The sequence below is a fragment of the Sapajus apella genome, unplaced genomic scaffold, assembly GCF_009761245.1.
Source record: "Sapajus apella isolate SASKATOON/1434 unplaced genomic scaffold, GSC_monkey_1.0 scaffold135, whole genome shotgun sequence".
Lineage (NCBI taxonomy): Eukaryota > Metazoa > Chordata > Mammalia > Primates > Cebidae > Sapajus > Sapajus apella.
Window position 1 is genome coordinate 3,420,881 of NW_022437075.1, and position 11,782 is coordinate 3,432,662.

Sequence of the window (11,782 nt, forward strand, 5' to 3'; positions counted from 1 at the left end):
CAGGTGTGGTGGTGTGCGCCTGTAGTCCCAGCTCCTTGGGAGGCTGAGGCAGGGGAATCACTTGAACCAGGGAGGTGGAGATTGCAGTGAGTCGAGATCACGTCACTGTACCCCAGCCTGGGTGACAGAGCAAGACACTGTCTCAAAAAAAAAAGATAATAATAATAGGGATAGGGCCCTGGGCAAGTGGTAGAGGGGCTGAAGAGTATTCTGGGCAGAAGCGGCCGCATGAACCAAGCCTGGCAGCAGGAGGAGGAAAGCCGAGCCCTATGGTCAGAATCCGGCGAGCTGAGCGGGTGAGTCTTTGACTGCCAAGCTGGGTTTTATCTGGTGGGCCATAGGAAGCCAAGAGAGGTGTGTGAGTGGGATCTAGGTACGGGGCAGATAAGGAAAGGACTCAGGAAAACCCAAAGAGGTTGGTTCCTGGAGGAACCAGGCAGGAAGTGGCACAGTGGGGACTGAGTTCCTGCCTGCCCCAGAGGGTCTCTCTGATCCTTTCCCGTCCTGGAGGGCGCCATCTGGTGGCCCAGGTAAAACAACTCGGGGACCAGGTGGAGGCTCAGAGGCCCACAGGAATTCTGGTGGGGAAGGTTGGCACTGGGTGTTCTGGGAAAGCAGAGCCAGGGGGAAAAAAGGACCATTCTTCCCAAAGTCAGAGAATGTCAAGTCTGGTAAACGGTGGGATCCAGAGAAAAGCAGGCCTCGCAAGCCATCTGGGTAACAGGGAAAGTAAGTTACAGGGCTTGCTAGAGGGAAAAGGAGCTAGTTGTCCTTGAGAGAGTAGGAAGTTTTCAGTTGGCTGCCATCTCCCAGGACAAAGAGTGGCCAGAAAACCTGTGGCGTGCTTGGGAGGCAGCCAGTTTTACCTGGCAGGACTGCAGCAGGGGGTGGGGAACAAAGTGAAGTGGATGCCGGTAAACTAGCTTCTGGGATGAGGGCAGGCTTCCCCACAGTGAGTGAGTGATCTGGGCCAGGAAGGCTGAATAGGAGTTCACCAGACAGAGAATGGCTGTTTCGGCCAGCAGAGACAGCAAGTGCAAGCCCCAGAGGGTGAAGGGGCTTGGGCGCCTTTGTAGAAGGGCAGGGCCAGAGCAGGAAGGGATGAAGTGAGAACTGGTGAGGCGGGAAGGGAGACACAGGGCCTCATACCCAGCAGTCGCAAGCCAGGGAAACCTGAAGATGGGGCAAGCTGGACTAGGCTGGAGGCTGGGAAGTCTGGGAACCTGGTTTGGAACCCTGGGGATGGAAAGGAGGGTTCAGGGAGAGAAACCAAAGAAGGCGGAACATCTTCCAGGTTCCTTGGGGCTGTGACTGGGGGGAGGGGCAGGCTTCTGGGCCCCCTGGTAGCTGAGTAGAGGACAGCAGTTGACACCACCTGCTAAGGAAGCTGTTTATAGGCTGGGCGGCATAGTACAACGCGCAGAGCTCCGCCGGCGCCCTGTCGCGGGTCTGTTAGGCTTTTCGTAGACTATCTCCACGCCCTCCCCACTCCCAGCCAGTCCAGATCGACTCCGCAGGGATTGCCGCAAGGAGTGTTCAGTCTGTCCACCAGGGTGGGGGAAGACCAGATTGGCCGTCCTTCAGACGACGACTAACACTGTTGGGGAGAGTCTGAAGAGTCCGTTCTCTCACTGGGCCTTGTCACTTTGTGGAGGGGCCAGGCAGGTCAAATGACCTCCATTTCCATCCCGCCTTCCACTTTCTTCTTTTGCTTCTCCATCACTGCCTCCAGCTCTGACACTTTCTCTTTGTCCTGGAGGGCGGGGTAGAAATCACTTTGTCTTGGTGTCCGAGCTCTCGGCTCCCCAATCTCACCCAGACCCAGAGACAAGCGGCCAGGCTCACCTCCAGCAGCGCGCGCTGCACGGTAACCTGGCTGTACACACGCGCCCCCTCCTCGGGGCTCACCGCTCGCAGCTCCTCCTTCTGCAGCGAGAAAAGCTGCGCCCCGGTCAGCACTCCCAGCGCGTCCACCGTCCTGAGCGAGGGGAGCCGGGGCGCAGTCAGGCGGGTCAACGGATGCCCAAGCCCCGGCGACATTGTCATGCCCACCCGGCGATGGTCCAAACAGAACAGCATTCTAGCTCCAGCGGGGGCAGGTCCGACGTCTCCTAAACCCCACCCACCAATCACAATGTGCCACCCAGGGGGCGTGGCCTCATCCTACTTTCGAAGGCTGCGGGATTTCCCTAAGGAATCCAGGCGCAGTATGAAAAAGCATGCCAATCACAGCCTGCCATTAGGTGTTGCTACAGACAGACCCTCACTTCAGGCCAATCCTGGCTCCCTGTGGTCTCCACGACTGCCGCCGGCCCCCCGACTCCCAGCCGATCGGAATGCTCCGCTCCCAGCGTCAGTAGGTCCCTGCGCCGACTGGGCCCCGTCCCACTCACCCGGAGCTGAAGCCCTTTGCCTGCAGCCAGGCGCGGATCTCAGAGGCGTCTGAACGCGGGCTGAGCTGCGGTTCCGGGGCGCGGGGTCCTGGGATTGCGCGGCTCGGGCCCAAGCGGCCCTGGGCCAGGCGCGCCTGCAGTTCCTCGTTGACACTGAGCATCTGGGAGAATTTCTCTGCAGGAGGGAAACCGGGAGGGAGGGAGAACGGGCTCAGGGTGAGGGGTCCTGGGGCCAGAGGGCACAGGGGCGAGGGGGGCTCCAGCGTCCCCAGGATGGGGCGGGGGTCCATTTGCTCTTTCTGAGCCCCCGTTTCCCTGCCTAGAAAGTGAGGATAAGGACAGCTCCCCACAGCTCACGTCCCCACCACTCACCCTTCTCGCTGGGGTCCAGGCTGTTGAGGCTATCGCAGCTGTCCCAGCGGGGTCGAGCCGGAGCTGGAGCTGGAGCTGGAGCTGGGGCCGGGGCTGGGACTGGTGGCGGAGGAGGAGTGCTGTTCTGAAAGAAAGGAGAGCACCCGGATTAGGGAGAGGACTCAGAACCCAGCCTCTCCCCCTCCTGGGGTGAACCCCCAGTCACCACCTACAACAGCACCCTTGACAGCTGATCCCCACACCGCTTGTTCCCAGGACCTGGCCCCAGCCTCTCCTCCCTCAAGACCCCAGCGTCTATGCTGGCTCACCAGGCTGCGAGCAGGGCTTTGGCTGCAGTGCAGCTGGGGTCGGGGGTGGGGTGTCAGGATGTTATAGGGCACATATCCCTCCTGCCCCGCTGGGTCTCGAACCTTCCACCACTTGCGCCTGTCATCCAGGACCTGGGTGCGGTAAAGAGCAGAGGTTCAGCGCCTGCCTCTGCAGATAGGGCTGGCTAATTCCTGCCCCTCAGCCTCCCTCTCCTCTAACCTCCAGTACGTCCCTCTGCTTGACTGACAGCTCACTGCTGTTGCGGGCCTGGAAGTCATAGTTACACAGGACCCACTTTCCTGGTGTCTCTGGCTCCAGCTGCAGGTCAGATTCTGGCTCCAAGTCTTGGTGACTGAGGAGAAGCCGGAGGGCTGGAGATAAGGAGGCAGCCAGCCCCAGTGCTCTGGGCTGCAGGGTGCTGGTGTGAGCTGGGATTAGAGCCAAGCAGGGGCACGGCGGGGGCCAGGTTAATACTGTTAATAGGAATTTGAAATAGGAATAACAGCTCGGAGATGTGTTGCTCCTTCCCTTGCTTGGCATTCTGCTGTAGACATATGCAGTGGGTACTAGCCATCATCAATTCCATTTTACAGAGGAGAATGAGGCTCAGATAAACTCACTTGCTCACATCACACAGCTAGAAACAGCTGTCATTTATGGAGCATCTAATAGGCACTGGGCTTATATATCACAACTCATGAGCATAATAAAAACAGTAGCTACCACTTCTGTAGCGCTTACTATGTGCGAGGCACTGTTCTAAGTCTGTGACTTATATATTATCTGATTTGCTCCTCATGACAATTGTCAGTAGAACCATGAATTTGGACTCCCCTCCCCCAAGTTTATTCCCCCCACCCCAGAGACCCCATTATCATCTCCATTTTCACAGAGGAAGAAGCTGAGGCACATGGATGTGAAGGTCAGAGTAAGACAGTAGCATTGCCAGCCTGGGACCAGGGCAGTCCATGTCTGAAAAATGCTGCCCTAGTTTGCATGCAGCTGGACTTGAACTTGAACCTGGTCACAGCCTTGAGCACTTAACTACTGGTTCCTACAACACCATAATTCCTTCGCGGAACTTCTCACTGTTCCGGGAAGAGATTACCATGACTTTCAGTTTCCCTGCAAATAACTTGAAGCTCAGAAAAAGTGCGAGGGGGAGTTGCGCTATCAGGCAGCTGGGGGCGGGGGTGGGATTTCGGCTTTGACCCCCAATAAGAGGGACCTCAGCCTGGATCAGGCCTACCTGTGCAGGGGAGAGGGGGGGTCTTCTGGGCCGCGGCACCCCCTGTGTGGGGCCGGCAGCTCCCAGCACGCTGTCCCTGCTGAGGCCCTCTGCCTGGGCTCTCACCCAGATCCCCCTTTGTCTCCACCAGCCTCACTGTTTTGTTTTCATCTCCTCCCACGTTGCTTCCCTCCAATCTGCCCTCTACTTGCCCAAGGCCCTGGAGTTCCAGTCCTTCTACCTCCTGCCCTCCCCCAGGTCCCAGAGTCTGAGCCCCACCCACCCATGCTTAGTAAAACAATGACTTGGAATGTTCTTTCCTCTCTCAGAGACCTAGGAGTTCAGGTCTCAAGCTTCACTCTTATCCTTCTAACCCTTAAAGCCTCCCAGTCTGACACCCACCAGCAACTTACACAACCATGAGTTTAACTGTCCAGGCTTTACCCCTCTTGAGGGCCAAAAGATACTACCACTTCCTAACTTTCCATAAACTTGCCCCCAAGTTCTTGAAGTCCCAAGCCTGCTCCTCTGGGTCTCTAGGATCCCAAGCACCAGACTTGGCCTCTTCTTCAAAACCCAAAGGTCCAATTCCCCAGCCTCTGCCCTTCAATATCCAGGGCTCTGTCCTCATAGGGACCCAGGCATGGAGCTTCCCAGGCTCAGAGAAACCAAACTGCCTTCTTCCAGCCTTTTGGGGATCCAGGGATCCAAACTCTCAATCATTACCCACTCCCAGCCCCTTTTCTCCCTTAGGCCCGGGAACCCGGGCCTCCACTCCCTCCTCCCTTGGCCCCAGAAATCTGGGTCCCGCCCCCTCCCTCCCTGCTCCTCCCCATCTCCCGGCCCCGGCCCGCCCCCTCACCATCTCACCCACCTGAGAAGAGCCAGGAAGACAGAAGGAAAAACACAGAAAAAAGGGGGTCAGGGTCAGCACAGGGAGCCCCTGGGGCGCACCCCTCCTGGACCCCTTGCCCCGCCCTGGGGCGGACACTTACCCATTGACAGCGACCTGGGGGGCGCTTTGCTGCAGGAAGGAAGAGTTGGGTGAGGCGGGGCCCGGCGGATCGGCCACGCCCCCGGACTTCCCGGCTTCTGCCCTGCTGGGTCGCTTGGGGGAGCTGGCTGCTCCCCTAGAAGCCTCAGCCTCACCTGCCGGCGCCTCCGCTCGTGCTGTAGCTGTTTCTCAACTGGGTCCTCCCAGGCGCGGCCCTGCGGGTCAGTGGCCGGCGGCTCCCAGCCGCTGTAGAATTCGGGTCTGTAGGGAGGTCCCTCTTCAGGGGGCAGCTCCAGCCTGCGGCCAGGGACAAGGCCGAGAGCTCAGGAATCCTGGTACAGAGCTAACCCCCAACTTCGCTGTCATTAACATCAGTGTTTTCCCCTAAAGCTCGCTGTATGCCAACGATTCTATCCCAGCCACTTTTCACCAAGTCCTGCCGGTACCTCTAAGCCCAACTCAACAGCAATTTATACTGCTAGGTCAGGAGCGGTGGCTCACGCCTATAATCCCAGCACTTTGGGAGGCCAAGAGCCAAGATGGGAGTATCACTTGAGACCAGGAGTTCGAGACCAGCCTGGGCAAGGAATCGGGACCCCGTCTCTATTTATCTATCTGGAAAAAAAAAATGGCCTTATCCAGCCTCTAAATCTCACCTGATTACAAATCAGATTTTCCTTAAAGCTCGGTTTCAGGTTCTGCTCCTTTCCCTATGAAACTCCCAGCCCCAGTGCACAGACTCTGTCCCATCGCCAAAGTTATAGACCAAATCTTCCAGAAACCCCGCCCGTGTCCCATAGCCCCTCTATTCTTTTATGCCCCACCTTTTCTTTCAATCTGATTGGTCTGGTGGTCTTAAGTTTTTTCTTCACGTTAATTTCTGGCCTTTCCTCTAATTTGTAGGGCACGTTGGGAGCTAGATGTAAGGCTGAGTGCCCCACAGGGTTGTGGGGTGAGCTTTATGCTGTGCTGAGCTGCAGGATCCGAGAAATAAAGAGACAGGACACAGAAGTACAAAGAAAACGCACCTGGGCTCAGGAGGCCACGCCACCTATATGTGGAGTTAGGTGAGGCTGGCAAGGCCCCGAATGTCTAGAAGCATGAGTATTTATTGTGTATAGGTTAGGGGGCAGGGCAGTGAGTGAAATCATCTTTAAGGATAGTCATAGGGTCGTGAGCAATAAAACATGGGGTCCACCCCCATTAGGGCACATAAGCCAGGAGGTGGACAGTGCATAGCAAGGGGCCTGTTCCCACGAAGGCAAGGGCAGTGTGCAGTAAGGGGTCCACCCCCATTAGGTCACCGAGGCTTGAAGGTGGGCCGCGCACAGTGAAGAGGGTGCAGTGTGCGATACTTCTATCTATGGGAATCTACTTCTAAGAAGATTTATAGGAGGATGCTTTAAGTCACATAGCAGTGACAGAGCTGTCAAGGTTACCGCCACCTTCTGGCAGCTTCCAGTGGGTTCTATGGGAAGATGCTTTTTAAGCAGCACAGTAGCAAGAGCTGATAAAGTTCACAGTCACCAAGGTGGATTCCTGTTCTGAGGGCAGCCTTCCACAAGAACTGGAGCAAGGTCCTACAACGCTTTTATTAGGAGGAGTGGCTCTGGCCCCAAATCTGCCATACAGCGGGTATCTTTACGATACTGAACGCTGCCGCCTGGGCCGTGGATTCTTGTCCTGGTATAACTGTTTTTCCCTTAAATCATGCTCTGCACCGTGTCTGCTCTAGGCATTCCTCCGATTATAAAAGCTACTTATGGCCGGGCGCGGTGGCTCAAGCCTGTAATCCCAGCACTTTGGGAGGCCGAGGCGGGTGGATCACGAGGTCAAGAGATCGAGACCATCCTGGTCAGCATGGTGAAACCCCGTCTCTATTAAAAATACAAAACATTAGCTGGGCATGGTGGCGCGTGCCTGTAATCCCAGTGACTCAGGAGGCTGAGGCAGGAGAATTGCCTGAACCCAGGAGGCGGAGGTTGCGGTGAGCCGAGATCGCGCCATTGCACTCCAGCCTGGGTACAAGAGTGAAACTCCGCCTCAAAAAAAATAATAAAAAAAAAAAAGCTACTTATTCCTTAATTCATGTTCTGTACTGTGTCTACTCTAGGCATTCCTCCGAATATGAACTAAGATATAATTATAGGTATATATGTAGGGAAATATCCTTTAAGCACTGATACTATCAACTATTATATGATTATATATAGAGGATTATATAAAGGGATTCTTCCAGCCCTATTTCTATAAACTAATATATGATTATGTAAAGGATTATATAAAAGGAAATAGCTGAGTAGTAACCGTATAAAGTGAGATATTTCTCAAGCCCTAACTGTGCTAGGGTTCTGCTTTGCTTTTATTCTTTGGTGCTTATATCGGGGGTTACCCACACTAATTGAATTTTGACATTTGTTCTAAGGCCCGCCCCGACTCAACTAAGCTACGCCTGTAGCCCTTCCCTTCCCTTCCCTCCAAGTCCCATTTTCCAGTCATCAAGGCACCCATCGCCCAGCGCTTACTGCTCCTCCAATCACCACGCCCCCTGCCTTCCAGCCCCGCCCCTCACCCTGGGCGGGTCCACGAGTCCCCCAGCGAGATCCAGAGCTCGTTTTCACGTGGAGTGACATTGTCGCGCAGCAGCCCCACGGCCTCCGACGTCAGGTGCGGCTGCCGCATGCGGCACGCGAATTCGGGACCCCCCGACGTGTTCACAATCTGTCAGGGGAGCAGGAGGGGCAGGCCGTGCCATCACACCTTATGCAAGTCGAAACCCATTCCTCCCGCTGCAGGGGAGCCCCAGGGCCTGGCGCAGGTCTCACCATCTGCAGAGGCCCGAACAGGAAGTGCAGCAGCTCCGGGGAGGAGGGGTCTGCGATGTTGCCGCGCAGCCGGGCCTGGGGTGTGGGGAGGGAGGTGGTTGGCCTGGGTGCGGGGACGGGCCAGGTTCGCCGTGCCCGCGCCCCCGGCCCGGGGACAGACGCGTCCTCACCAGCAGGCTGAAGGCGTACTTGATCTTCTGCAGCACGTCGGTGTACTCGGCCTCCGAGGGCGGCTTGGCCCGCAGAGTCAGCAGGCCCTCTGCGGGAGGCAGACGGACACGGCAATGGGGACGCGGGCCAGCACCAGGCAGGCAGAGAGAGAGGTGGACACCCATTAGATGGCAGTGAGGTCAGCCCTGGCAATTGGCGGGAGGGGAGACCCTGGGAAGATGGGGGACATTTGAAAGTTATTGCGAGGGGGTTCAGATCTCAGGCGGGGGCGTCTCTTACCCCCAGCCTCCCGGCGCCGGGTCCTGCGGCCGCGTTCCCGGTGCTCCAGCACCCTGGCCGCCTCCGCCGACTTCTGCAGCTTCTGTACAAAGCTCTCCACGTCGTCAAAGACGTGATTCAGGATGTCCTGGGGGACAGAGCAGGGGGACGCTCGGCCTCCCGAGTTCCACAACCATTTCCATCGAAGCCCTGAACCTGCGCACCTAGACACGCCCCCGACCAGACCACGCCCCAAACAGATGGTCACGCCCCACAACCAAGCCCCGCCCCCGATCACAGCCCCTCCTCCATAACGCCGAAGTCTGACCAGATTGACAGAGAACTCAAGTCCCGCAGCCGGCCCCGCCCTTCCACGTCCTAGCCCCGCCTCCTGCTGTCTGGCCCCGCCCCCAGATCCCTTCCCGCGCGGCTCACCACTTCCCGCTCCGCCTGCAGACCCGCCAGGTCCGGACCCCGGGGACCCAGGTCCGGGGAGGCCGGGTCAGCGCTGCTCGAGGTCCCCGCAGGGCCAGGCCTCTGCGCCTCCTCCACCTCGGGAATGGGCTCCGCTTGGAGTCGCCCGCGGCCCGTGCTTCGCTCCACGGTGTTTATCACTGCGCGAACAGACGGGCGACGCTGCAGGGGCGGGGTCTCCGCGGCGGGCGAGCGGTCGCGCTGCAACTCCTCCTGCGTGGCCCTGCGGGGTGCGACGGGGACACCAAGGCTGGGTCCACTGAGGGGTCCAGGGAGGGGGAAATTCGGGGCCCAGAACGAGACACTGAGGCACAAAGGGAGCAAACAAGTTCAAAGAGTTGGGGAGAAATCCAACTGGGGAGGAGTGGCATCTCCCAAGTGAAACCGAGGGCCTAGACGGGGAACAGGGAAAAGAGGTAGCGTCCTGGAGAAGGGGCCACCTCGTCTGGGAGATACAGACAAGACGAGGGTGTGCTTGATTCCATTCAACACCCGTCTACGGCCATACCACCCTGAACGCGCCCGATCTCGTCTGATTCCATTCAACACTCTGGTTCTGTTCCAGTCTGGTGGTGTCAGCCCATTTCTCAGATGAGACAGGCCCAGGGCGGGGAAACCGGCTTCCCAGAGACCCCGCCAACTTCTTCCCGCTCACCTTAGCGCCGCCGCCCTGCGCTCTCCGCGGCCCGAGCGGTAATTGTGCAGAGCCCCTTGGATGTCCTCTCGGATCAGCTCCGCCTGCCAATCACGCCGTCAGACCACGCCTCCCCACGCCCCACCCACTTCCTACCCCGAGCCACGCCCCTGGCCGAGTTTTCAGCTCCCTCCCAGCCCACGAGCGGCCATCGTCCCTGCCTGAGGACCCACGCATGTCCACGCCCTGGACTCACCCCTCTCCCTACACCTGTCCCTGCCCTAAGCCACGACCCCGCCCATGGAGACCCAGTCCAGGTGGTTCCTTGCCCCATTGTCGTTCTGGCTGCTCCCCCAGATCCTTCTTGTGCATGTTCTGTTCATGTCCTCAGACTATTCCAGCCCTTAGCATCCACTACGTCCCAGCCTCATGTTTTATCTCGACCCTGAGTCCAGTCTCCTCACTCCTTCCCAGGCCCGGTGCCCTTCCTTGCTCTGACCCCGCCTTTGCCCCCGGCCCCGCCCCTCCTGCAAGCCCCACCCATTTCCGCCCCGGCTCCACGCTCCGCCCAGTTTCAGCTCCACCCCCCGAGCCAGCTCGAACCCGGTGCGCTCACCCCCAGGCGCAGGCCCTGGAAGAAGTGCACGTCGGGCTGCGCGCGCTCGGGCTCCTGGCACACGAGCAGCAGCAGCGAGCGGCTCCGGCCGGGTGGCAACACCGCGTCGCAGCGCACGATGGCGCCCAGCGGGTACGACTCCAGCTCCTCCTGGCGGGTGAGATGAGGGGGTAAGCTGAGGCCCCGAACTGGTGATGGTACTAAATGGCGAGGGCAGTGTGGGCCAGCAGGGCAGGGCAACCTCGCACGGTTAGGGGGTGAGGGATAACACCCCTGTTCAGTAGATGAGGCTATTAAGGCTCAAAAATGGGGCTGGGCTCCCTCGCCATTGTTCCCAGAGGAAGGACGTGCAGGAGCCAAGATTCACACCCAAGCCCACCGAAGTCCCTGCCCGAGACACTCCTCCCACCCACATTCCCTCTGGCACCTTGGAGGCCGGGTCAAGCAGCGTGACGTGGTCGGGGGACACACGCAGCAGCATCTCTTGTGCCCAGACTCGGCCCTGGCTGTCCATGACAGCCAGCTTCCTGGAGGCATCCTCCACGGTGTGCACACCATCTTCCTCACCCAGGCAGAACGTCACCAGGTGCTGGTACGGACCACGGAGAAAGCAGTGAGGCCCAAGATTATGCCAGGTGGGCTCAGAATTCCCCCGGAGAAATCAGACTTCCAGCCCGAGATTAACCACACCTCCTCCAGGAAGCCTTCCTTGATCACTTGCTCCACAAATCAGCTCCTCCTCCCAGTGCCCTTATTTCCCTTTCATCAGCATGACTAGCACCTGGGTCTGGCTTCTCGAAGACTGGAGGCAGGGAAGGAGTATGGATTATAGCTTGCTCCTTCTAACTGCCTCCTCGCGTCTCCTGCTGTGTGCCCCCTGCCACCTCCATTAGAGCACCAGGCACCTCCGTGGGTTCCTCTGCACCTTGTCTACCCCTTCCTCATGCAGGGCCGTGTCTGACTTGTCCCAAGGCCCCACTATTCAGCACAACAGCTGGCCCAGAGGAAAGGCTGGCAGATTTGAGTGGACCCTGGGTCCCTGACTTCATATCCATAACTGAGACGAGGCAATGGAGGTCCATATTTGGATGAGCAAACTGACTTTCCACATGCTTTCTGCTTGGGGGCCCAACTGCTTTAATAAGACCTATCTCCTGAGGGCACCTTCGCCCAGAGATGACCTGGGGGAACAGACCCCAGACTCACATTGACTGGGTACTGCGATACATCGGCCATAACAATTGTGGAGTAACGCTTCCTCTGCTCTGCGGGGGGAGAAGGAGAATGAGCCTGGGAGTCCAGCCTCAGCCCCTCCTCCCTCAGACCCAGGACTCTAGGTCCACAGCCCCTCTTCCCTCAGACCCAGGAGTCCAGACCCAAGCCCTCCTCCCTCAGATCCAGGAGTCCAGCCCCCAGCCCCTCCTCCCTCAGACCCAGGAGTCTAGACCCCAGCCCCTCCTTCCTCAGACCCAGGAGTCCAGGCCCCCGGCCCCTCCTCCCTCAGACCC

The 11,782-nt window shown here is 58.4% G+C and overlaps 1 protein-coding gene across 2 annotated transcripts in view; it reads right to left on the reverse strand.

The window, feature by feature from the left end:
* Positions 1–1,376: 1,376 nt before the first annotated feature.
* The window catches only part of EPS8L1 (EPS8 like 1), a 14,073-nt gene continuing 3,667 nt past the window's right edge, over positions 1,377–11,782 (reverse strand). For both annotated transcript variants that reach the window (XM_032263106.1, XM_032263104.1), the window contains exons 4-20: positions 11,481–11,539; positions 10,702–10,863; positions 10,275–10,424; positions 9,680–9,762; positions 8,986–9,247; positions 8,572–8,698; positions 8,292–8,380; positions 8,122–8,196; positions 7,869–8,017; positions 5,452–5,593; positions 5,298–5,326; positions 3,294–3,426; positions 3,074–3,205; positions 2,766–2,889; positions 2,394–2,568; positions 1,846–1,978; positions 1,377–1,753 (exon numbers count right to left, since the gene is read on the reverse strand). In XM_032263106.1, coding sequence (XP_032118997.1) covers positions 1,667–1,753; positions 1,846–1,978; positions 2,394–2,568; positions 2,766–2,889; positions 3,074–3,205; positions 3,294–3,426; positions 5,298–5,326; positions 5,452–5,593; positions 7,869–8,017; positions 8,122–8,196; positions 8,292–8,380; positions 8,572–8,698; positions 8,986–9,247; positions 9,680–9,762; positions 10,275–10,424; positions 10,702–10,863; positions 11,481–11,539 — 2,111 coding nt within the window. In that variant the 3' untranslated portion in view covers positions 1,377–1,666. The remainder of the gene's footprint in view (positions 1,754–1,845; positions 1,979–2,393; positions 2,569–2,765; positions 2,890–3,073; positions 3,206–3,293; positions 3,427–5,297; positions 5,327–5,451; positions 5,594–7,868; positions 8,018–8,121; positions 8,197–8,291; positions 8,381–8,571; positions 8,699–8,985; positions 9,248–9,679; positions 9,763–10,274; positions 10,425–10,701; positions 10,864–11,480; positions 11,540–11,782) is intronic.